The sequence below is a fragment of the Chiroxiphia lanceolata genome, chromosome 3, assembly GCF_009829145.1.
Source record: "Chiroxiphia lanceolata isolate bChiLan1 chromosome 3, bChiLan1.pri, whole genome shotgun sequence".
Lineage (NCBI taxonomy): Eukaryota > Metazoa > Chordata > Aves > Passeriformes > Pipridae > Chiroxiphia > Chiroxiphia lanceolata.
The window spans coordinates 32,716,635-32,741,461 of NC_045639.1; the positions used below are offsets into that span (position 1 = coordinate 32,716,635).

At 37.9% G+C, this 24,827-nt stretch overlaps 1 protein-coding gene across 9 annotated transcripts in view; it reads right to left on the reverse strand.

Moving 5' to 3' along the window:
• LTBP1 (latent transforming growth factor beta binding protein 1) overlaps nucleotides 1-24,827 on the reverse strand; it is a 198,862-nt gene that overhangs the window by 76,581 nt on the left and 97,454 nt on the right. For 8 of the 9 annotated variants that reach the window (XM_032683257.1, XM_032683255.1, XM_032683252.1 and 5 more), the window contains 3 exons: nucleotides 23,196-23,473; nucleotides 12,376-12,478; nucleotides 5,987-6,058 (listed from right to left, as the gene is read on the reverse strand). In XM_032683257.1, the coding sequence (XP_032539148.1) occupies nucleotides 5,987-6,058; nucleotides 12,376-12,478; nucleotides 23,196-23,473 (453 nt within the window). The remainder of the gene's footprint in view (nucleotides 1-5,986; nucleotides 6,059-12,375; nucleotides 12,479-23,195; nucleotides 23,474-24,827) is intronic. The other variant, XM_032683256.1, reaches the window with a different exon arrangement.

Sequence of the window (24,827 nt, forward strand, 5' to 3'; positions counted from 1 at the left end):
GAAGGTTCTTATGAATTTTGGACCAAGAATGGGAAGTTGTAGAAGCAGGAACTTCTAGTCAAACCACCACAGCCTTGGTAGCTTCACTGAAATATTTAGAATAAACTTGTGGCTACAAAGTACTGCAGCCTATCTCATGCTCTCTGTCTCAAGTGCCTGGTGCCAGAGGACACAAGCAATCTCAACAGTTTGAGACAGTGATTCCAGCCCTGAGCACTGTGGAAAGGTAAATTTCTGAAGGGGACTTCTGCATTTAGCTCTGAAATTCAGTCTCTACGTTTATCAAAAACCAATCGACTTCGGTTAAATTACTAAGCAATAAAACTGAACAGAAAATAGTAGTCTCCTTATGATGTAAAGTGAGCAAGTTGCTTTTCAATAAGACCCACGCACACTTAAGACACTTTGCTGCATTTAAGCAAAGCAAGTCTTCTAGATCAATTATATACTAATTTGCCACAGTACTGGGCAACTTCTTAATTAAAATTGGCCTAGTAGTCAGTCATTAAATGTTATTTAGTAAATATATGCCTGGATAGATGTTTTCATGCAGTAAGTGCTTTAATACGCACAATAAATTAGGTTGCAAATTTAGACTGGAATATATAATTTACATTATTCATGAAAATTTTACTCATTCTGGTACTTACATACCGGGAGTGCCATCTGACTGAATGATCTCCAAATTGACTCAATATATGGATATCAGCTTTTATTCTCTTTATGAAAATCAATTACAATCAATTACCTACTAACACCACAGAAAACACTGTTCCAACTGGTTCCACTATAGGTACATTGTTAACCACTATTAATATCCTCTGTTCTAAGAAACATATAATATCCAGATTTTTCTGCCTCCATTATAGTTGATTGTTTCAATAATAACATGATTAGTCAGAACAAGGGGCAAAAGAAACAAAAAACAAGGTTTCATTGTTAATTAATCTATTGCAATATTTTCTAAAATTACAGAAAAAACAGCTGCTTATTCTAAGAAATGACCCATTGATTTCTGTGAGCTAACGTAAAAGCAGCAGGAGAAATCAGTCCAACTCATTTTGTGCTTTTGTGTGGAATTTACTGGAACACAAGTTTGCAGATCCACACTTCTCAAACACATAATCAATGTCCAAACAGCAACCCAGCCCAGTTTCTGGAGATACATTTATTTCTCAGTACGATCATCATAAAAGAACTTCTTTGAAAGACGGTTGTTGACTTAGTAGCTAAGTAACATAAAAAGCATTTCTTATAAAGCTAAGCTCTTTTATTACTTTAAAGTAGTAAAATAAATATACAATGTGCAGAGAAAAGAAATTTATTACTGTATTTTAAGGACAAATGTAGGAGAGCAGAATATACCCTCAAAATTTATCTTAAATCATGATGAAGCCAAGGGAAAAGAGCTTTAAGTCCCCAGAGCACATGACTATAGAATTTGATCCATCAACAGACAAGTACTAGTTTCTACAAGCTCATATACATTTTATTGTAAGAATATAGGGACTTTCCATGGACTTCCATGCACTTTTTACTTCAATGTAAAACAACAAGTGTCCAGGTATTTTTCCAGTTCTTCAAGATAAGATTTCTAAAGTGCTCTACTGGCAATATGCTAGTTTCCTGAAAAACGAATCCAACCTTTTCACCAGCTGTTTTTTTCATTCTGTTTCAGTTTTCCAAGAAAACCATTAGAGAGTAAGGAAACAGTAGTATAATTCAAAGCAGGGAACCAGAAATTAACACTGCATGTGGATTCTGACAAAGAAGTTGTAACTCTGATAAGATGTATTTTGGCTCTAATGACAGCCTTAGGGCATCCATGTGTGTACATGTAATAAATCACCCAATTGAAAAGATAATTACTGAGGGGGGAAAGAGCTTTCTTAATAGCAATTACACTAAATTGTTCGAATTAACATACCCACAGATGGGTCTTTGTTGTCCTACTTACACATTAGAGAGAAGAATGTTTCATTATATTAGTTCACTCACTTGAAAGGAAAGAAATCAGGATCTGGTTATTAATCACACTAATACTTAGTTTATGAAGCCTTTGTAGGCTTTTGACTGCAAAACCAGTGTAGAACAAAAGGTTAATTAGACTTTTAGGTCTGATTTTCAAAGGCAGTGAAAGCTGGACAATATTTAGGTGAAAACAACAATCTCCTTAAGCTGGAGGCATGGATTCAGAAATATATCCCCATTACTATTTTGTCTGGCAACCCTGGTCCTTTCTGAGCATGGACACAGCATGCATACCCTTTCAGTAAAGAATAATCTAATTAAAACGTACACTTCCATATAGACATGCTGTTCCACTCCCTTTCAATATAATTGTAAGGATCATTGAAAGAATATGAATACTCCCATGACAGCAGCTTAAACAGTTTTCTCTCAACATCTACTGCTGTAGCTTTGCTCTGTGTTAGTGATATAGACAGCCCTTTTTGCATTAGTCCTGTCCTCTTTGTTCCTAGAAAAGCATTTCTGCTTCAGATAAACTAAGAGGACACTTTCGGCTGCCCCATTGAAAAGCACATGCTATTAACCATTTCAGGACTAAAATGCACCCTGACAGCAGCTTTCACGAATGAAGCTAGCTTTCCTGAAGAACATTCAAACAGAGGTCAAAATCATGACCTGCTGAAAGAAAATGGTAATCTTGTTACTTACTTCAACAGTACTAAATTCCATCATGCTTTGTTTCACGGGTATTTCTTCTCCCAGTTCCTTCCTTTTTTGTATCTCCTTTTTGGAGCGTGTTGGTGAGCAAACCACAGAGGAGCCATCCAAGCCTTGATAAGGCAATAGGGGGAACCTCCAACAGCCACCCCCCTCTGCCCTCTCCAGAAAGTTAAGAGATTGTGTCCATCCTCAATTCATCAACAGCCTACTTCCTGGTGAGATAATCCTACTCCCATTTGATGCTTAGACTCTAGATTATAAATTCCCATGTATCAACTACAAGTTATATTTAGAATTTACAGCTTGCTCTCTTCTGGGATAATGACAGCAGTATAAAACAAACTATTTTAAAGCCTCATATTTCTTGCAGTGTTAGTTATGTGGTACAAAAATGTGTCAGGGGAAAATCTATCAAAATCCAGTGCAAAAAACAATGACTAGCCTACCAGGTATGGATCTGTTTCTGTACACTACCATGTCAGTACTAAGTTCCCTCAAATGCTCCTACCCAGAGACATATGTTCTCCCTCCCTTATCAGCCTGCCACTGCTCAATGAAAAAATTTCCTGGTCTACTACAGGCAACCTTCCACAAGTACCAGACAATTTTTAACCATCTGTAGACCCTGACTGAGAATCTTAGTTTCCATGGAATAAGATTTGCCAACACCTACAATCTCGTGAAACAAACTGAATGCCCTACACGCCTTCAAATGCCTGCTGGGTTGCTGCTGTCTAGAAGACCACTGTGTGGGGTTTGTGCTCAACTACTGAAGGTACCAAAAGCTCCCTTCTCTCCTGGATCATGCTCAGAGGGATGCCATGATGGCATCATGGCATCTTCTAGGCACTTTCTGTGCTCAAAGTTAGAAAACCTCTCTTTTGCAGACTCCGAAAAACCTCACAAATAATATGCAGAATGAAACAATCTCCTTCAAAATAGCTGGAAACATCTTGCTGAAATATACACACCACCTGTGTGTTTAATTTGAGGCATGAAAAGGTGGCCCATTTATGACTCACACTCACCTCCTTCACCTTTTCACTTTTCAGTTCTCATTAGTAAGTTAGATCAACATCTCCCCACACCTTTTATTTATTAGGAGGACCCTATAGTTTTTCACTGCAGAGCAGGGAGCAAGCTCCTGAGATGCAACTGGCAGCTCTCCTCCATCTAGTTTTCACTATTTTGACCCACCCCAATTTTCTCGTGCAGTCTTCCAAATGCTCCTACCCTGCAACCTGGTAAACCACTAGGTAGAGGCCAGCAGCAGATCAGCTCAGGAGGCTATACTTGCAGATAGCAGCTCAGATCTCCCTCAGCAGTGAAACAGCATGACATTTGTGTTTAATGCTCTAGGAACTTTATTTTGGTTGGTAAACGATTTCTTTATGCAACTGGCTATTGTACATTCCCTCATCAAAATGTTAAGTGAAAGTTTTCAGTTAAATAAGATTAACTTTATGTCCAAAATGCCTACAAATATCCTTTAACATCAATTACTCTTTCATTTTATCCTGCTCTCTACCACCGCTACTCTTTGTTGGGACCTCTTTTACCCTTGCTGTATCAACAATGATTAACAAACCTGACCACAGCAATATCAGTCTCACTTGAACTCATTTTTCCCTTATTTCCCAAATCTCTCTCCAGAGTACCATTGCAAGACTGCTCACATCTTCTCAGACCTCCTTCTTGTTTGCTTGTGCTGTGCCAAACAAGTCAGACAAGCAATTAAGGTTTTTCCTACATCCTCATCTGGCACCTCTGTCCAGTGCTCAAAGATACACAGAAAGAACAACCATATGCCTATGGGTATCTCTTCAGCTTCATCAGATAGAGATGCCATAGGCCAGGAGTATATAAATGTCCCAAGCCTTTCTTTGTAGCTTCATGATCATGCAGATCCCACAACCCTACATGTTTTGATAACTTCTGTGTTTACAGCCAAGACGGAGAGATAGACAACAGGTTAGCAAAGGCACATAGAGCTTTTGGAAGACTCCATAAAAGAGTCTGGCAGAATAAACACCTGAAATACAAAGATCAGTGTTTACAGAGCCAAAGTGCTGTCTACTCTCTTATATGGGTCCGAATCATGGGTCATTTACCACCACCACCTGCGTCTCCTAGAACGCTTCCGTACAATCCTAAACATCCACTGGTCAGATTATGTGACCAATACATCTGTTCTAGAACAGGCAGCATTTACAAGTATTGAGGCCATGTTGCTGAGAACACAGCTGCGATGGGCAGGGCACGTCTCAAGGATGAAGGACCACCGCCTCCCCAAGATCGTGCTCTATGGTGAACTTGCCACTGGTTGCCACAAGAGAGGAGCCCCAAAGAGAAGATACAAGGACTCCCTGAAGCAACATCTCAGCCTTGGCCACACTGATCTCCATCGCTGGTCTACTCTGGCCTCCAATCAGGAGGCCTGGAGACACACCATCTATAACGCTGCTGCTTCCTTTGAGAACACACGCAGGATCACCATCAAAGAGAAAAGACAACGCAGAAAGAATTGTGTCTTGCCAATACCATCCAAGGAGTCTTTCTACTGTGCCTTTTGCAACCGATCTTGTCTATCTTGCATTGGCCTCTTTAGCCACCAGCGCACTTGTAGCAAATGTGGGTAGAGCCCTTCCCAAATCTGCATTCACGAAGCCTAGCCATGAATGTTTTCAGCCAAGAGATAATACAGTCTACTCTTGGAGTAACACAACTTATACACTGTCTAACTCCACACATCCTCACCTGCACTATGCACAACCTGGAAGTATGTGGGTCACTGCTTTACACAGCAGCCAGGTACACATGCTTATAATCTTCATCTTGCCAGGGACACTGTCTGGCTTTTCTCAGTACTGTTGTGTCTAACCTCTAAGTCCAAAAGGATTTTTCTCTGATTACTCTAAACTTCCATGATTATAAAAATTATTCTATATTGCTAGTTTCCTCTGATTTAACTAAGTGTACAGATTCACTGTTCAGCAAAAAAACTGACAGAATAATGTCTTTATACTGAAGAGTAAAGTAAATGGATCCTTATGAAATCATCTTTATACATCAAAGAAAATGAAACTATAAGTAAAAGTTTCAAAAGTTTTTTGCCCTTGAGGCAAAAAACCACTCTATACAGTTGCCAATATTTGGAAAGAGTTAAAAGTAGCCTCAACATTTTTTCTCAAATACAAATCAGTAAACTGGATTCATTCATGTAAGTCATAAATATCAAAGAATATGTCACAGAAAACAAATACACAAACACAGTCAATTGTGGACACTATCATACCTTGACAAAATGTAGCATTGATCCTCTTGTAGCCTTGTGGGCATTCCATCATAGGACTGTATCCATGGTAAGCTGAAGAAAAAAATTATATCAGTTAAATAATGCTAATTTATACACTGACAGCCAAATTATCATATAACTATAAAAAAAATTCCAAGTTTTTTTGATTCTTGGTTAAGCATAAAAGATAAAAAAATTAAAATTAAAGGTTGTACAGGTAACCTTAATTCCATCTCTTTCCATATGTTTACCATTTAAGATTTCAGTTATACAGTCAAATTTGTATTTTTTACAAAAACAGAAACCTTTGAAATCAGAACATTATCATTCATCCTATTTGTCCTAAAATATTTAAATAACTAGTTTTGCAAACAAGCTACAAATATCATGCTGGGAAAAGATAAAGTTGAAGATCCATCATGGAAACTCAATGATGGTTTTATAACTGAAAGCAGCTTCAGAAAGCAAAAGCATCTTCAAATGTTAAGCAAAATTGTTGAGTACCAGTTCTCCTGCCATACTGAATTAAAAAAATACTTGAAATCCAGAGCAAATAGATACAAATAAACTTTTAAAATAAGGGGAGAGGGGAAAGAAGAAAAGGGCACATCTGTGATTACAAAGCTGTTGAATTTTAGAAGACTGAACTTCACTTACTGGCTGATCAGTGCAAACTGTCACAGACATAACACTGCAAAGTAAAGACTGAATTCAATTTTGCCAAAATAGAAAGTGTTCAGTTAATCAGTTTTTTATTTCTCTTTATTGGTTTTTTCTTCCCTTAAGGTTGCTTTTGAGACTACAGAAAACTGTATTGATTCTTAAACATCATAAATAAGAGCAGTAACTTCCTTATATGATTATGCACTAAAATCTAACTTCTTGACGAAGTCCAGTAAGTTGTTAAACATACAGGACTAAGCTTTTGGCACTATGATAACATACGTGCCTTTGCTAAGAGTCAAGAGAGTTTTTCATAATTTGCTACAACAGAGATCCCTTACATTTTGTCACATCTTTCGGTTTCCTTTGAAAGTGTTCTAAATGTTCAGTAGATAAAAAAAAAAAGAACTTAAACCAAACCAACCAAACAAAAAACAACCCCAACAAAAAACCAGATGCAGTACTTTTCATCTTTACTGTATATAAATTGTCAAATAAGACAGAACAACTGAGTAACAACGTTGTTGATTGGCTTCACACTACGTAATGCCTGAATTGCACATTTATCCCTGCAGTTTATTTTAAAACTGGTAACTGGTTGACCGTAACAGTGAGGGGGAAAAAAAGGAAGAAAAAACCCAATAATTATTTTCATTACTTCTAAGGGTTTTCCTATTATTTGGAAAAATTTAAGTCATGATCTTGAGTAGCAGCTTTTGGAGCAAGATAGTTTTATTTCAAATTGCTGTGACTCATTTAAAATAATTACTTAATTAGAACATTAAGATTCTCCTTAGATATTGCATAAATTACAAAATGGTTAAACACAAAAATATTATGGGCTAAAACACAGTAACAATATTATTAGAGTTTTGAACACATATTTTCCATCTTTACATTGACTACAACCATTTTAACTTAACCCAAAATCTGGAAATTTTTTCTTTTAAAGTGGCAGCTACAATCTTTTCACAATGTTAACATTAAAACCAGTTGAAATTTAAGGTGAGATTTACAAAAGCACAATGGTCTAGTCCCCCCCAAAAATCAATGAAACTCCTAATAGTTATGTTGGCAGAGTCAGACTCGTAATTGCACTCATTACATCCTAACTGATCTGTGTTTGCCACTACAGACCTGATTCAATTCTCACTAAAACCAAGTGAGATACCCTGCAGTGCAGCCTGATGAACAAGAACAGAGGAAGAGCAGAACTCTTGCAGTTGTAGATGGAGACTAGCCCATAAGGTATGCCAGGCCTTTTCCAGTGCTGCAACACATTTTCCCTTCCAGGATGACTCAGCTGCTCTAGAAAGTGCAGCGGTGGAGTGAGGTCAGAGTTTTTTAACCTCTCTCTCCCTCTTCATCCTCCTACTCCCACACTGAACAGGAAATGGCAGCTTATTAGCAGCTGTTTTCTTCCTTCTACAAAGAGCAGAAACGTTAAGTGGGTCACAGTAGAGTAAGGAGCTTGTTCAGTGATGCCTAGTGATCCATGTGGGAGCTGGATGGAGTCCTACATTACTTACCCTTTATACACTTAGACAACCTGTTTGTAATTATTAACTGTTAAGAAGAAGCCTGACCAATCATAACATTCCCCATGTAACACAGAAATGCACTTTATCTTAAACGTCTTCTGTAGAAGCCCTCAAAAATGGAGATCTGTTCCAAAATTTCTTCTCTTGGTTTTCAGTAAAACTGAATAACCCATAACCTTACAGACATGGGAGCTGTCTCAGGCCAAGGCACTTAATTTTGCAATAGGACAGAAGCCCTGACTGAGCAGTGGCTGTAACCCAAAATATTCAAGTACATCTCTACAGAGTGACAGAGCCCTACTTAGGACTATGGGAAAAAGACACACATAAGCTCACGCATGTCCTTAAGCAGCTGACTGAAGTGAAAAGAAAAGTGCCTGCTAGTGAGACTGAAGTATATGCTTAAATATTTTGCTAAAGTGTGTTACACAAAAGATCGCAACCTGACTACATATTATTACAAAACCAGGTCAACCTTAAACTAAGTTTATGAAGCTTAAAACCATAAAAGCAAAAGGAAGTCTGTTTGCTTCCAAAAAATTTACAATAAAAAGGGTGATACCAATTTACTGAAGTATCAGAACAGGTCAAAATTATATGGGACTAATGTGGGACTAATTTTGCCTGTTGAGACACTGCCATAGGTATCACTTAACTAACAACTTACTAATGATTTACTTGACTCCCAAGTTTTTCCATCCAACAACATATAAATTTATACATGTAAATATATATGCATACTCTTTCTACTACTGAATGATTCTCATTGTTGTAAAAATAAAAATACTTGATGAACATAAATCCTTTAGCAGCCACTCCATACTTCCATTAAGTCTTATAATAAAGTTACATTTATCTTTGAAAATTGTTTACTCTACAGAAGCATAACACTTTGATACTGGCATGAGGCTTAGTTTGACACCTATGCCCTAAGGACACTTAGGCCCAGATTCAAAACAGATTTAGAGGTTCAAGTTGTGTGCCTAAGTTCAAACTGATCATCTATAAAATTCTAAAATGCTGTAAGATCACTTAAACACCTTCAAAACTCCAAATTTATCACCTAAAGTTCTTAGAAATATGAAAATTCACCATTTGCACCCATGCAGGCTTGCCATAAGACATGGCATGATTGAATAGCATCACACGTAGAATCATTCCTAAATCAAAGCTGGCCTAGAAAAAACACCTATACTGCTACCAAAGCTCCCTGACAGATTTAATGAATATTCCTGAAGCATACACCTACCAAATTATGTTCTTGATATAATGCAGTGATATAATGACACTGCATTTTAATCTGGGGAAAACAGAGAGTGGACCCTTCTCCTTCTCCCTTCTTAAAACACTAATGTACAGTGAGAACTCCCACCTAGAAAGATGAGAAATGTATCCCATTATGTCTAGGAGAAACAAACGCTTACTTTCCAGGAATGCTTTAATCAGAAGTAGAGGATTATTCCAAGTGACAACATTCTCTGTCTCCTCTTGAGATCATACAGTTACATTCAAAAAAACAATTCCAAATTGAGCCAGAAAGCAGGAGTGAGCATGACTCATACCGTAAGTAATTAAGGACTCTGGGAAAGAGACTGGGTTACTAGTCCTGTTCCAAGAATTGTTCCTACATTTTATGGGTTAGGGCATCTCCTCATAGGTATAAAATGTAGATTAGAAATTATTCTGGCAGATAAAGGAACTCTGAAGTGTCCCATCTTGAGCAAGTGTGCTAGCCATTAAGCTTTTATAACAAAAAGACATTGCTCATCTCATTAGCATTTAAAAAAAAAAGTATTCTTACTCAGTGCTTTGAAAAAAGGGTGCTGGACCTCCTTTCAGGAGAGGTTTTTAGGTTGAGTTCAGGCACTTTTCTGTACCCATCTAGGAAGCATCTGTGGATCAGGATTTCAGACCTGGTTTGCCCCAGTGTTTCATTCACTGCTTGCTCTTAACACCATGCCAGACATGTTGGTATTAAAGATCTGCCTGACCAACACATCGACTGTGGATTCCAGGCTGAGACAACCAGTGTTGTACGTGAACAATGAAGAACTAACAAGTAGACTTCACTTCAAACCAGAAACCAAAAAATTTGTATTAGTAGTTCCAAACAGTTTTTGGTTGAATCATCCCAGAAACTACAGGCCTGTCAGTCTCACTTCAGTGCCCAGTAAAATCACGAAAAATATTATTCTGGGAAATACTGAAAAACACCCGGAGGACAACACAGTCATCGGTCACAGCCAGCACAGTTTCATGTGGGGGAAGTCCTGGGATCATCAAGTCCAGCTCCTAGCCCTGAACAGGACAGCCCCAAGAATCACACCATGTGCCTGAGAACATTGCCCAAACGCTTCCTGAACTCTGGAAGGCTTGATGCCGTGACCGCTTCCCTGAGGAGCCTGTTCCAGAGCCCAACCACCCTCCGGCTGAAAAACCTTTTCCTAATATCCAACCTAAATCTCCCCTCACACAACTTCATGCCATTCCCTCAGGTTCTATCACTGGTCACCAGAGAGGAGAAATCAGTGCCTGCCCCTCCATTTCCTCTTGTGAAGGAGTTGTAGACTGCGATGAGGTTTCTGCTCATTCTCCTCTTCTCCAGGCTGAACGAGCCAACTGACCTATCAGTTGCTCCTCTTATGGTGTTCCCTCAAGGCCCTTCAATGTCTTCATAGCCCTCCTTTGGATGCTTTCTAATATTTTATATCCTTCTTGTATTGTGGTGCCCAAAACTGCACAGAATATTCAAGGTGAAGCCGCCCCAGTGCAGAGCAGAGCAGGACAATCCCCTCCCTCGACCAGCTGGTGATGCTTTGCCTGATGCCCCCCCGGACACAGTTGGCCCTCCTGGCAGCCAAGGTACTGCTGACTCATATTCAACGTGCCGTCAACCAGGACCCCCAGGTCCCTTTCCATGGCATTGCTTTCCAGCATCTCATTCCCTAGTCTATCTGTACATTCAGGGCTGTCCCATCCCAGGTGCAGAATCTGGCACTTTTCTTTGTTAAACGTCATACTGTTGGCATGCATGGCCCTGTTAGAAACTGTATTTACATAATACAGGAATAAAAATTCAGGTACCTGAGTCTTATTAACTATGACCCCAAGGAGGTTCTCTCCCTGAAGCACATCAGAAAATAAACATACTCTAATGCATGAAAATTAAATGCTTCATAAACTAGCAGATCAGACTGAGTCAGCATAAATTATGTCAGTCTCCTATGGAAGGAGGAGTCAGAGAAATAGAAGTAAAAGTAGGTTTTCTGCTGGAATTGTATTTATATCTACATTAAGACTTGCCAATCAAAACATGCTTCCAAAAAGATCTAACACTGAACATGTTTCCAACATTGCTATCTGTACAAATAACAGGGTCCTAGATGACCTAGATAAGAATGACTGCAATCTCCTGCCCTATTTCTGGCCCACTAAATGCAGGTCCACTCCATCTGCAAAACCGAGATTACATTACCTTTACCCATCTTTCATTTAACGATGAAAATATGACATGACACAGGAGTATTGTTATTCCTGTGCAACAATAACATAATTCACAGAAAGTTCAAGAAACTATCTTCACCTATCATGTAAAAAATTTGAAATTTCTTTTTCCTTATAATATGATGTCAAAACTTAGTAAAATGGTGAAAGAAGTCTTTGTCATTGTCTAATTGTTGGTGAAGATATTTCAAAAGCAGAGAAAAAAAAGCAACTGACAATTTAGAGCCTGGAAGATCTTGGCTCCAAACTTGAAAGTTCATCTGCAGTCCCAAGACGTCACTGCATTCTCTCCAAGCAGTAACTGGCGCCTCTATAATTTAAAATTTCTGTGCAAACTTAAAAAAAAAAAAAAAGTCCAGCTGGAAAAGGCAAGATGATTCAACGTGATTATTCTTCCTGCACTGAGAAAACACAACAGTCCACCACTGACTGAAAGGAGCAAGAAGGGGAGAAAAAACCCAACAATGTCAACTCTGCTGGCTGCACTGAGTGCCTGCATAATGTAACCCTGCTGGCATGCAGGGGAATTCCAGTTTCTACAACCTGTTCCTAATCAAATCATAGCACATTCTTTCTACTAGGTTCCTTTTGTTGTTTTTTTCCTTAAAAAAAAGAAAATACTACTTGAGGGGGAAAAAAGGCATAAGCTGATCCAGAGAATAACAACAAAATAGCACTTACATGGCTTCTTGGGACATTTCTGGCATTTGTTAAAACCCCAGGAAGTACCCACGGTTCCACAGCAGTCTTCTTGCTTAGAAAGGCCAGGAAGTGCTTTACCACACTGGAATAGTCAGGTAAAGAATACTCTGGTTAGTGATACTATAAAATGCTCACTTCTAGTACAATGTTTTTTCAGTTATCTTGGGTCAACCTCTCGCTGAGACACTGAAGATTCACTGGAGCTCTTAGCTGAGCTTAGAAGGTGCCTATGCATTGCAAAGGCTCTCTACACAGGCATGACTCAATTAGAGGACATTATTATCTTCTCCTGTGTCAACTTGAAAAGAAAGAGAAAGAAACAGAAGGAAACAATATGCCACAAGTATGAGTGAGTACATTTCTAAGGTAGTAACTTACCACTGGCACCTATTCCCTACCTTCTTCCTCATCAAAACATCCTTGTCCACTTTTTCAGAAGTTATATAAATTGTCTCAAACACCTAATTACTCTCTTAGAGAAAGACAAAAAGTATGATCATGGTTTTTATGTTATTTCCTACTAAATAGCCTCAATTTCCCATCAACTTATGTTTAATGTTTATGATCAGTTACTGAAAACTGCCAAATTTAATGACAGATTCTGCTGCTCAGACACTGAAGATAACACATGTAAGATGACTAAAGTTGAAATTAGCGATGCCTGTGTTACTCCAAAGAACTCTCTCACTCCCCATGCAAATATTCAAATTAATCATGCAATAATTTCTGAGGTCAATTGTCATTTCCCCCATTTCATTTCCTTATTCTGCTTTTTATTAATAAGAATACTAATTTTCAGAAGCTTACAAGGTACTAATTATGTTCTTGACTTCTGCAATTTTCTTCCATTTCTCATGGTAAAGAAAGCTTAAATGTATTTCAGATGCAGATGTTAAAAAACCCAAAACATCTAAACTTGCCAATCAAGTATAAAATGTAATGCACAATGCACAGAAGAAGTTCACAACAGTTGCCCTTAGTACTTTCAAAGCAAATGCTGATATAAATAAGCACTGCAGCAAACAATTCAAATGTGCCAAAGTGTGAATCCTCAGTACGGAGTGAATAGACTTTCCCTAATCTAACTCTGCTTTCTGACAGCATATAAACCTCTGACCCAAATGCTCACTGCCACTTAGCTTTCAGATCAAGATAGCTGGCTCATCCTATGCCACAGGCTGTGGCCTTGCAGTTGATTTCACTTCAGCTAGTAACCCAGTCACTCTGCAGTTCAGATTATGCTGAATGCACAGGCACTGACAGCTTCCTCCAACTTTTCTAAAATTTTTCCAATGTGCTCTTGATCATATGGGCACACGTGAGCCAATGATGTTTCTGAAGCAGAGTTACTCTTTGTAACACTCATAGTGTGACTAGTAACAGGATAGCAAGCTACCCCACACCAGGGTTGTGACTCATCAGAGGGTTCCCTCTGCATGGGGAGGGCCAACAAGTCATCATCCCAGCCATCTTCTCTATCCCTTTCTCACAGATACTACCCACCCCCAGGCACCTCCGGAAATATCTCTGCAACAAAGCAGCCCCAGTACACTATTTAAACATCAAACTGCAATGTGCAGCCTGCAGCAGCTCAGCACTTACTGCACATGAAGCTTAGACATTTGTCAAGGGATGTGCAAGAAGCTGGAAGCATCCTCCATCTTAATGACAGCTACACATGTCAAAGTTTTTGGCACTATGGCAACTTAGCACAGTTATGGTGTGCCTCTGTACACCATCCATATACAGGGTACCACCACTTGTGCTTTGAGTCTCGTTTTAGGGTGACACATGAACAGCAAAAACAAGAGTGGCCAAAAAGATTCAGAAAGACTGCTCAGTTATTGTGCAACTTCAGGAGTCTATTTTCAATTGCTGTCTGCAGAGGGTCTGGTGAAAAATTTTCCGATGTTGCAGGGGGTGAGAAACAGTCCTCGCCTGGATGGTTTTTGGCTGTGTTGAAGCAGCAAAGTATCTAAGCAAGATACTGGCCCAGGCTTACATTATATGAACACATCTTTCAGCTGTCTTGCACTAGACTGACCATTCCTGATCAGTCAGAGTCTGCTGAGTTGTTTCCAGAAGCAACTCTCAGCCTGGTACTTCACAAAGACCATCAAGATGCACAAATTCTTCACAACTCCCTCTGCTGTAGCAGCTCGGCTGTTTTGAAAACTGGAACTAGCTCTTCCAAGTGCCCCTAGCTAGATGATATACAGATTGTGCTGCAGTTCCCAGAAGCTTAAAAATCTTTCAGCTGGAGAATACTCATAATGCTTCCTCCAAGTGGCTACACTAAAACCTTAGAGAATTTGTATTACATCCTTAAACAATGCTGTTTTTCTCAACCTGTGTCCCAGGTGAGTATGCTCCAAGAAGGACCATTTTACATTATAACCACAGCTATTCAGTTTTACTTTATAATTACAGATGCTCAGCCCTTTTCCTAGAACTGAGATTGCTTTTTCAAAGACAAAGAAGCCACTTATTAAAGTCGTACACTATGGCTGTTATCAAGAGCCAGCTAAAGCATGTTGCACTCAACTCTTCTTCCCCCAGTGTATATTGCTTTTACAACTCTCCTCTTTCTGAAAAAAAGTAGAAGGAATCAAGGTTGGTGCTGCACCTCCCCTTAGGATCTCAGAAATGGAGCCTTTGGGCAGTGAGGCACATTACCTAAAACCCAGTGTTTCTCTTCAAGGTCAAAAGCCTCAAGGACACATTCCAGCAGTTCACATGTGTCAAGGCAAGATTCCACTAACCTGAGAGCCAACATTGCATCATGAACTGGCCCTTTTACCCCCCACCCCCAGAATAGAAAAGGTGTCATTTAATAGTAATAAATTAAAACCATAAAAAGTAAAGAAGGATGGGAGAAAAATAAAGTAGGGGAGGAGGAGGAAGATGAACTAAAGCCTACTTATAGTTTAGGTGTGGTGCTACAGCATTTGCACTCTACCAAAAATCATGATCTCTGTGGTCATAACTTTTTCAAATTTCCATATAAAAACCATGAGCAAAAATAAGGATGCCAAAGTCTGAGTCATCTGGCAATTGTAGTTTGTAGTCCTGTCAGTAAAAACTGGCAATGATTAAAGCTGCTGCTCCCACTGCCTCTATGGTGAATTAAAGCTTGAAGAATCAATGATAATTTGGTTAACATCCAGATCATTGTAGAAACTGGCCAGTGAGAAAAAGCAACTGCCACATGGGACTCCCAGTGCTGTAAGATCTGTGTAATTCTGGAGCTATGTATCAGAAAACATGACTGCTCTGCAAAGTCCTAATCCAAGCAGAAACAAAGAGTTCTTCTACTCCTAGTAAACCCTGATTTTTCTGATACATCTAATAGTGCTTCAGATACTCTCAGTGCTCAAGTCGCTGCACAGTTTCCTAGCCCGCTGTATTTTCTTAAGATACTCCCCCTCTTTCACAACCCTTAAGCATCTATGCACTGAAGCTCTGTTTCTACAGGTCTCAAAAAACTTTTATAGGTAATTTCTATCCACTTAAAAAGTCTTACCCACTTCCTATTACCAAGAAGAACTCATTAGTTTTTCAGCCAGTCTTTTCCAGTCTCTGAGTCACAAGTGACTGGAAACATCACTTTGGGGAATTCCCAACTATTTTTTAGTTTATCTGACCATTCAACATAACTCCAACACACACACAAAAGCCTAAAATAAGCAGAAAAGCTAAACAGGCATACAGCTTGACTGTCCATGAAGATAATGCCATTCCCTAAGCTTAGGTTTACACTTTTCTGTCAATCATCTATATTTTAAACTAATCTAGTCTGTATTCCTGAGGGGTCCTGGAAAAGAAAACAGATTTTCATGAATGGTATCTCTGTCACAAGCTTGGGATTTGGAAATCACTCTTACTCGATCAGAAGGCAAAGAAGTCATGAAGGTTTCATATAAAAGAGTCCAACTGTGCTGAAAGAGGCTCAGCAGTAGCAACAGTATGATGCACACATGGTACTGCTATAAAACAAAGTTCTTCCTGGGTAAAGAGCTCACAGACACTGAAAGTATTGTTTCGAATCCACATATTTTTCCCCATGCGTGCCTGGGCTTCTATGCCAATATTTTATATAACTGAAGGAAGTACTGAATATTCCCACTGGAAGACTGAAATTCTGGCTGACCCTATGCTGGTGCACGAAGGCCACCCCAAGCCACATCACCTCTTTATTACTCTGTCCAGACTACAGCCTCTGCCCCATCTCCACAGTCCTGGAGTGCTAACAGTTGTGTACTGCCACCAGGGTTTCATGTGTTTTCCAGTGCGAAGGGAAAAGGAAGGATTATATCCCTCCTTGAAATCCCTCTGCTAAGGCAGTAGATGAAATTTATTCTGTAAAGTGCAGTAGGGAGCCCAGTCTGGCAATTAGTCTCAGGGCAACCACAGAGGATTTTGGCCAGGGGACCACAACATTTCCTGGGACTCAGACACCTGCGTGACCCATCCACAAATCCCTGTCACAAGCTGTTAGTCAAAACCACAATACAGGCATAAATAAAGGGGTGTCATATGATTAACTATGATTGAAATTGATAGGTGCTTTGCCTGAGTTAATAGCTAATGACTCCGGGATTCAGCTCAAAAGACTGTATTTCACATACCACAATAGGAGAAGTGAATGGATACACTGTTTAACTTTCTGTAAACTATTCAACAGGCACAGACCTCGGATTCTTGCTTCTTTTTTTTTTCCCTATAGGCACGACAAACAGAGAAAGAAACCTCAAACTTAGTAAACTGCATTACTGAAACCATTAACAAACAAACTTAATTAGCTTACTGACCAGCTGAATGACAGGTTGTTACAAATGAAGAGTATTATCCCATGTACCACTGGCTCACTAACAGGCATTGTCTCATAAGCAGAGGAGAGAAACTTAAATATTTCCAGACTTTCTAGAAGAACTGGTAAAGAATTTGTTTTGGCTTAAACAGAACATTCTTCATAGGCAAGTAAAAATTATCCAGCTTCCTTCTATTTGAGTAATTAAAACAGTGTTTGGAGTTTTTGGTATCTGATACATCTTTAATCTTCTGATATTTCAGAGTATTGATCTTGCAAAGAAACTATTGCGAATGAAGCATTAATCCTGGACATGAATCCACACCAATTTCTGACAGTCTATTTATTTAAGAACTTCAGAAGCCAAACCATGAGCTTCAAGGAATTCCAGACAGTTATTTTATTTTATGAGATGGTATTTCTGAGACTATTCTAAAGAAAAAGGTTTTAAAAGTGCTCTAAGAGAACAAGTACCAGTATGAAGTACAAGACTGTACAATTTTTCCTGCCTGAAGAATATAAATAGCGAAGTTCATTTCACACAGCTGTCACAAAATGAAAATACCTGAAATTTACCTCCATAGGAAATGTTTTGTTAAATCTCAAGTTCAACAGGAATACTTATACAGTTGAATGAATAACTTCAAATGGCATATTACTACTGTAATCACCTCCGCAGTATATATACACTATGATCATATTGCATACAGCAGTATCAATGTTAGGTTAGGCATTAAGAGCTATCAACACATTTTTGATTTCTAACTCAAAAACTTTGCTGCCTTTGTTTAATATTTCCCATTTGAAAAACTCATCAATTATCTAAGTCCAGTTCCTAAACACTTTATGTATATTCTCAAAGTTAAGTACCCGACCAGCATATGCCCTTGGCTGAATAAGGTTATGTAAACGCTTAATGATTTGCAGTCAGAATCTTTACCATGATACAAGTTGGTAATTTCTGACCTTTTCCAGCTGCCACCAGTCACTTGGGTTATTTTGTATTCTACCAAGTCTGACAGCAGACAGAAGTGTGTTGCTCAAACAAAACCAAATGTTTCCTGTAAAAGACATTACTGAAACACAGTATTAAATAAACCATTTCCATAGAAATTTATCCCACTTGAGATGCTGATTAACTAACATCTGTTGATCAGGCATGCTAAGCAGCATTTGAAACACATTTGAACACATATGTGCACTGAAAAATGGACAGCCTTTGTAATTTTCAGTAGTCTTTCCTAGTGTTCACCATTAATGTTATTTAGCTTAATTAAAACAATTAATCTATCAAGATGTGCTTCTATTGTCTGCTATAGGTGTCATATTGTAATTTGATTCCTAACCATAGGAAAACACATGAATATACTTAGTTAACACTTCAAAGTGGTCTTAAGGGGTGAGAAAAGCAGTGCTTAACCATCTCTATATGAAGTTTGACAGATAGCAGGCATCTGCATTCTTTTCTTGATTTAAATGCAAAGTCACCATATGCAAAATCAACAGGACTCAAGAATACCAATACAATCTTTACTAGATGCACCACTGACACTGTATAAGTTTTTAGGAAATAAGATATTCTGTGCCGTAAGGCATTTTTGTTAGAATTAAAATAAAAATCTGCAGAAAAAAAGAAGAAAAACATAATCTCCCTTATTTACTTGCTTTTTAAATATGACCTAGAGAATCAGTGGTCTAAGATGACCAATGCCTTGGATTTCAGAAATAAAGGACTACATGGCTGTAAAACATCTTTCAGGACAAGTCTCCACGTCCAGTCTCTAGCCTTTGAAGCCACCATAACATATAGCGCTCTCCAGAAATTTATTGTTTTCCATCTTAAGTGCGATTTCAGTCCTACTGCTTCCACTGTGTTCATTTCCCAACTTCAAGTCTCTATGTTCTCTGCATTATTTTCTATATAACAAGGTGCAAGTTCAGGTAAAGGTTTGTTTCCTATATCTTTATGACAACAGAAAGTTTCTGCCCTGCAGCTTAACTGTTAGTTCATGATATACCTTGCAAAAATATTTCTGGTACTAGGAAAGCCATACTTTTGTATGCGAGATATCATAGTAAGCTATCATGTGACATGGTAAGCTACTCTGGAGCAATCACCACTAACATATTCTAGAGGAGAAATAATTGCTAAGCATTTCACTTAGAGAAAAGAGAAGCAGCCAGGAAAAGTGAACTGACTTAGGTACAAAAGAGAACCATCCAAAACACTATTTTTTCTTATATTTTTTTTTAAAAATTCAAATATTAATACTACTTTTATAGTTATCTTTCCACTTTATTTACCAGTGCTGAGAACACTTCAGAAAACAGTCACAATTAAGCAACACATACATACACGTGTATATGTATTTATGAAAACATGTGTCTTTATTTATTCTAATCAAACCAGGAAATTTCATTCCTCTAGCCCCTCTCTGTCCTCTAAGCTTGTAGACTGACATCTTTTCACACATCTTTTACTAGCCTCTTCTCTCCATTGCTGCCTTTGGTTACAGTCACTTATGATACTGCAGACAGCTAAGCGAATAGAAGGTCTAGAAGAATTCCTATGTCAGTAATTAAAAGTCATTGGAGGCCTGATAACATGACCAGATTCTTTAACTATCTGTACCATAAAGTCCTCTGAGCTTCAGTTCAAAGTGGCTCCAGTTGCTCACTTTAACAGTATGCATTCAGTTGGAAATTCACTGCAGAAAACACACTGTCTTGGAATTTGAGTATAGTGACTATCCTACTGTTTTTGAATGAGATGCATTAAGGGAATTTAACTAAGGTGGGGTGAGAAAGAATGTGCTGGGAGATGAAAAATATTCCATGGAAGGTTGTGAGAAAAACCTCAGAGCGCTATAATCAAAGGACCTGTAATTGAAGAGCAACTGAAATTTGAGGAAGAAGGAGAGAACAAGAGATGGAGAGAAACATAGAATGGTAGAAGTTACACATTCACACAAAACCACAAAAGAGATTCTGATACTTTTTTAATCTTGTGCTTTTAGCCCGGACCAGAGTCCTTACTAACTTGGCTGATTTGCTTACAAGAGGCCACACACATATCCTTCCATCAATCTGCTCTATACACAGTAAATTCATCTCTGATCCCAGGATATTTAATAAAACATTTCTGAAGCCAAGTACACAATCCACCCTGCAAAAAAATGTATAAAAACTGATGATTGTTGAACAAAGTATGGATATCAAAATTATCCAGCATCAACTCCAGAAAGGACTTGCAACACATTGTTCCGAACAATCTCAATTTAGTATCTCATCTGAACAGTTAAAGAGAACCCTCAAATATAGCAAAGCAAATATGAAGGAAACAAAAAACCTAATTCTTTTAGAATAGATCTATTTAAAAGTAAAAAAAATTAGGTGTTTTTCCCAGTTCAAGGCATATTTAACATACAAATAAATAATATGCACTGCTTGAGTGCAGGAAAAACAACATTTCAGATTCAAATTTGAACAGTCAACCAGTCACTTAGATCTATATGTTTGGCAAGGTCTTAAATGAATGCTCTACAAAATGCCATCCTAGAACTCCAATTCTAAATTTATCCATTAAATTACATAACAAAAGGCATATCTGAAATCCTTACTATGCTCTTCTTCAAGACTGACATGGAAAGGATCGACAAAATCTGTAAAAAATGAGAACATGCACGATTCTAAAGTAGGAGGCACTACCCTTTCTTGAGAGAACTGCAAAGACATATTGTTCCAGGGGAATACTGAAAAAAAAATTATCAAAATTGGTGACTAAGCATTTAGTAGGATTCCAAGTCAGACATGAGGGCAATGGAAGCATATTTTCCCTTTTCTCCTCCTTTAAAAGGAGCACGCTACTGTCTTCCAGAGAGTGATGAGTAAACTTTAGTTTCAAAACCATTGTAATGTGAGGGGCAGGCATAGGACAGAAAATTTTGGTATGTCATTCCAAAATGCCTTGCTTATGCATGCCTCAGAAACAACACACAGGAAATGATCAAGCATGAGAGGTAGGAGATAAAAGACAGAGCATCTATTGCCAAGTGTAAGACCAAGGAAGGAATTTTGGATTCCTCTATATATGAGTACAAATAGAACTACAAATAGATACTAAACAGCTATTAATTATCATAATTATTTCCAGATTTTTATGATTATGCATCATAATGCCATGTTTGTTAGATTGCTCATTCTTAGGAAACAGAGAGAAATGGTTGTTTGACACAGGCCCTGCTTCATTTTGTCATGTGAAATCCATGAACTTTCTTTTGAACATGTGCTTCAACAGTTGTCAAAGAAAAAATTGAAGGTTTTACTATTTCTTAAACAGACAAGCATAAAGAGCTCTTAATTGTAGATCCCAAATCAAGCGTTCAAGAATTAGTGAATACTAGCCTAAAACATTCCATACTCAGACTTAACTGGTGTTTTAGAAACATTTTCGGTGCATTATGACATTTAAATTTGCTTCTTCCACAGCATTTTTCAGAATGAATTATTTGTCATTGCCCTCATGAGATGGTCTAGCATGGTCTAGTGGGGGGCATTGGGACTAGATGATCTTTAAGGTCCCTTCCAACCCCTTAACATTCTATGATTCCAGAAGGTAACTGCTATCACAACTTACCATCTGACAACTACACTACATTGCCATCACCCAGGTCTGACAGCATCCTGCTTCTACTCCTGCCTGTTCCCCATTACCGCTCCTTTCCAAAGTTTCTTCCTTGCCCATTTGTGAGTCAGGGAGTGAGGTCTCTTCTCTTTTTTCTTTTTTTTTTTTTTTTTTTAAATTGGGGGCCAGGGTGTTGCACGCTGCTTAAGAGCCTTTAAAAAATTTCAGTGACAGCTCAAAGACACAGCTAGAAGATACACTTGTAAAGGGCACTTTGCTCTAGTCCAGTGTTTCAGGGAAGATGAAATCTTTGGATAATTTTGTTGCCAACATCTTACAAATGTTTGTGGAATATACTGAAAATAGATATAATTTCAGATGTTTGAAAATTGGCTAACTTTGGGTACATATTACTGAAAGGACCGAAAGCAGAGTGGCATTTGTGATAAATTTAAAATTCAAATCTCCAATTATAAAGTCGTAAAGTAATTTTTTAGCCTGAGAAAAACAACATATTCATTCTCTAACATTGCCTCCCAAAACAAGTGATTTTTCTGAAACCTCTCACAAAATATCAGTCTGAGGTACACATTCAGCTTAAAAACACTGGATCTGAAAAGTTATATTTCAGCATGGTGATAAGCAATAAATAAGAGGATTTTACTAACTTTTTAACAGTCTCTTCACATATCCTTATCATCTCAGTGTATATTTAAATATATATGCAAAAATAAAAAACTGTGTATCTTATGAAAATGCTTTCAGGAGCTGAAAGAAGATACACAATTTTGGATAGTCATATGCAAAACCTGATGTAAAAAATTATTTCTAACTGAACTAAGGTTTTTCTACCCCATTCAGTGGTCATATTTCAACAGATTCAAAACATTACCCTACAATACCGTAAAACACATAGAGATGCTGAATAGGAATTTCCATAAAAATGGCAACTGCTTAAAAAATACTGGCTGTTGAGATATATATGCAAAAAGACTCATTAAACCAAAGGACAGGAAAAACTGTGGAAAATGGTGTAACCTTGGTTGTTCAGTCAGGGAAGTTAGAGATTGGATTTAAGTCATGTTTTTTTTTTAATTTGGAGAAATAGCTTATAAATGGAGAAGTTGTGGCTAGAATAACTGAAATCAAAATGTCAGGAATCCAAGACTTGAAAATAAAGTCAGTAGTTTGAAGGAGAAAGAGGTTCAGAAAAATTTTGTAAGAATTTTACATTCTCGAAATAATTTTCTTTCAGAAAACAATGTCAAATGTGTCCTTTCCCAGCAATTGTGAATTTTTTTTTCATTCTTTTATAATACTGTTTTAAAGCTACCTGTCTTAAAAGCCTTAGCAAACATTTCTTACCTGCGTCCCAACAGTCTCCTGAAAGCAGCGCCCAAGCTGAGTTTTAACTGAAACAGGAAACATATGAGGAATGGGTTGTTGATTTGTGTAAGTTGTATGTCCTTTCTGGGTCTTCTGATATGGAAGACCTTGGTAAGAGACCTGTGGATGTACTGGCTGAGGTACTTTCGCTTTTTGTCCTGTTGATGTGCTGTCAATTCTTGAAACTTGATGGATCTGAACTGAGGCTTCTGGGGGATGTTTCACATGGATATTCACTATGTTAGGAGGGAACTTCACTAAAATAATTGAAGGAAAAACATATAAAAAAATTGGTAATAAAATATGTGAAAAATATATCTTAGGCACCTCTAAGACATTTCTTTTTTGTACATCAGAATTTTTACAGAGTGCCTTAAAGCAACTGAAATATAAATGAAGCCCAAATTTGGGGGTTAGAGGGAAGACTGAAAGAATGCATAGAGCCTCACTAACAAAGCAAGAAAATGAAAACTCTTCACACAGGAAAGAACAACATTATAAGATTGTAAAGACTGCTACATAAACATGGATGTCCAAATTGGCTGGTCTGACATTAATATTTGTGGTCATACTGTGTAATAAGAATCCCATTCAAAGTTCCAGAATTCAAACTCTACTGGGTTATTTCTGGATATATAGTAAGTTTTATTTTCTTTTTCAGATCCATCATCTGTCTCTGGAACACAGAAAAAGTTTCAGATTTCAACCCTTCACCTTTATGTACCTGCCAAGTCCTGAGACTGCCCCTGCAAGAGTTGCCAGCATCTGAACCATCTAAAATCACCACTCCCTTTGTTGAACTTTGAATTCAGGGTTTGGCAGATAAAGACGGAGGAAATTATTTTCAGATACTTCCATTTTTAAATACGGTTGTAGTTTTAAGTTTGGGTATGTAGACTGAGACCCTCCAGTCAATGTAATCTGCACAGAAGTGCTTATGACCCTCAGGCCTCTTTTCACTGGAGCACAAAATGTCCTTTAAAGATGCAATTCAAATTATTACTGGAGTGGGTAAGGAGAAGAGGTGTGTAAAACGTTTTATAGTTTGTAAGCTGCATAACAAAGTTAGCATTTCCTGTGTCTGGGTCAATCTCCCACGTCATACATTTTTATGTATGAAGAGGAATCCCTTCAACTAGTTTCTCTAGCTGCTAAATCTAAAAAATATTTTAGTCCTCAAAAGAAATCACTAATTGCTCTACTTTAATCTAACAATCCAATCAGAGATGTCCAGATGCTGAAAACATCAAATTTAGGCTGGGTCCTCCCGTGCAATATTACTATCACAATCCTCTCCAGGTCTTGGATCACTGCCTAGATGCGTTGATTTTTATTTCTGCCAGCCATTTCAGGATTAATTGTTTTATTATTTCCTTTAAAGAAATGAAATATTCCTCTCTCAACAATCCAACATTCTCATTTGTGCATAGAAAGAGAAGAAAAGGCATTGTGACTGCTAATGGTTCCTTTGAGGACTTGAAGGTCTGATTCAAGAGATCAGACTCTTTAGCAATGAGAAACCTATTGTGCATTTTAAGAGAGGAACTCTAGATCTGAAAAACAACTGCATCTTAAAAATTTGGTTTTTATGGTCCACCATAAAATTGTCTA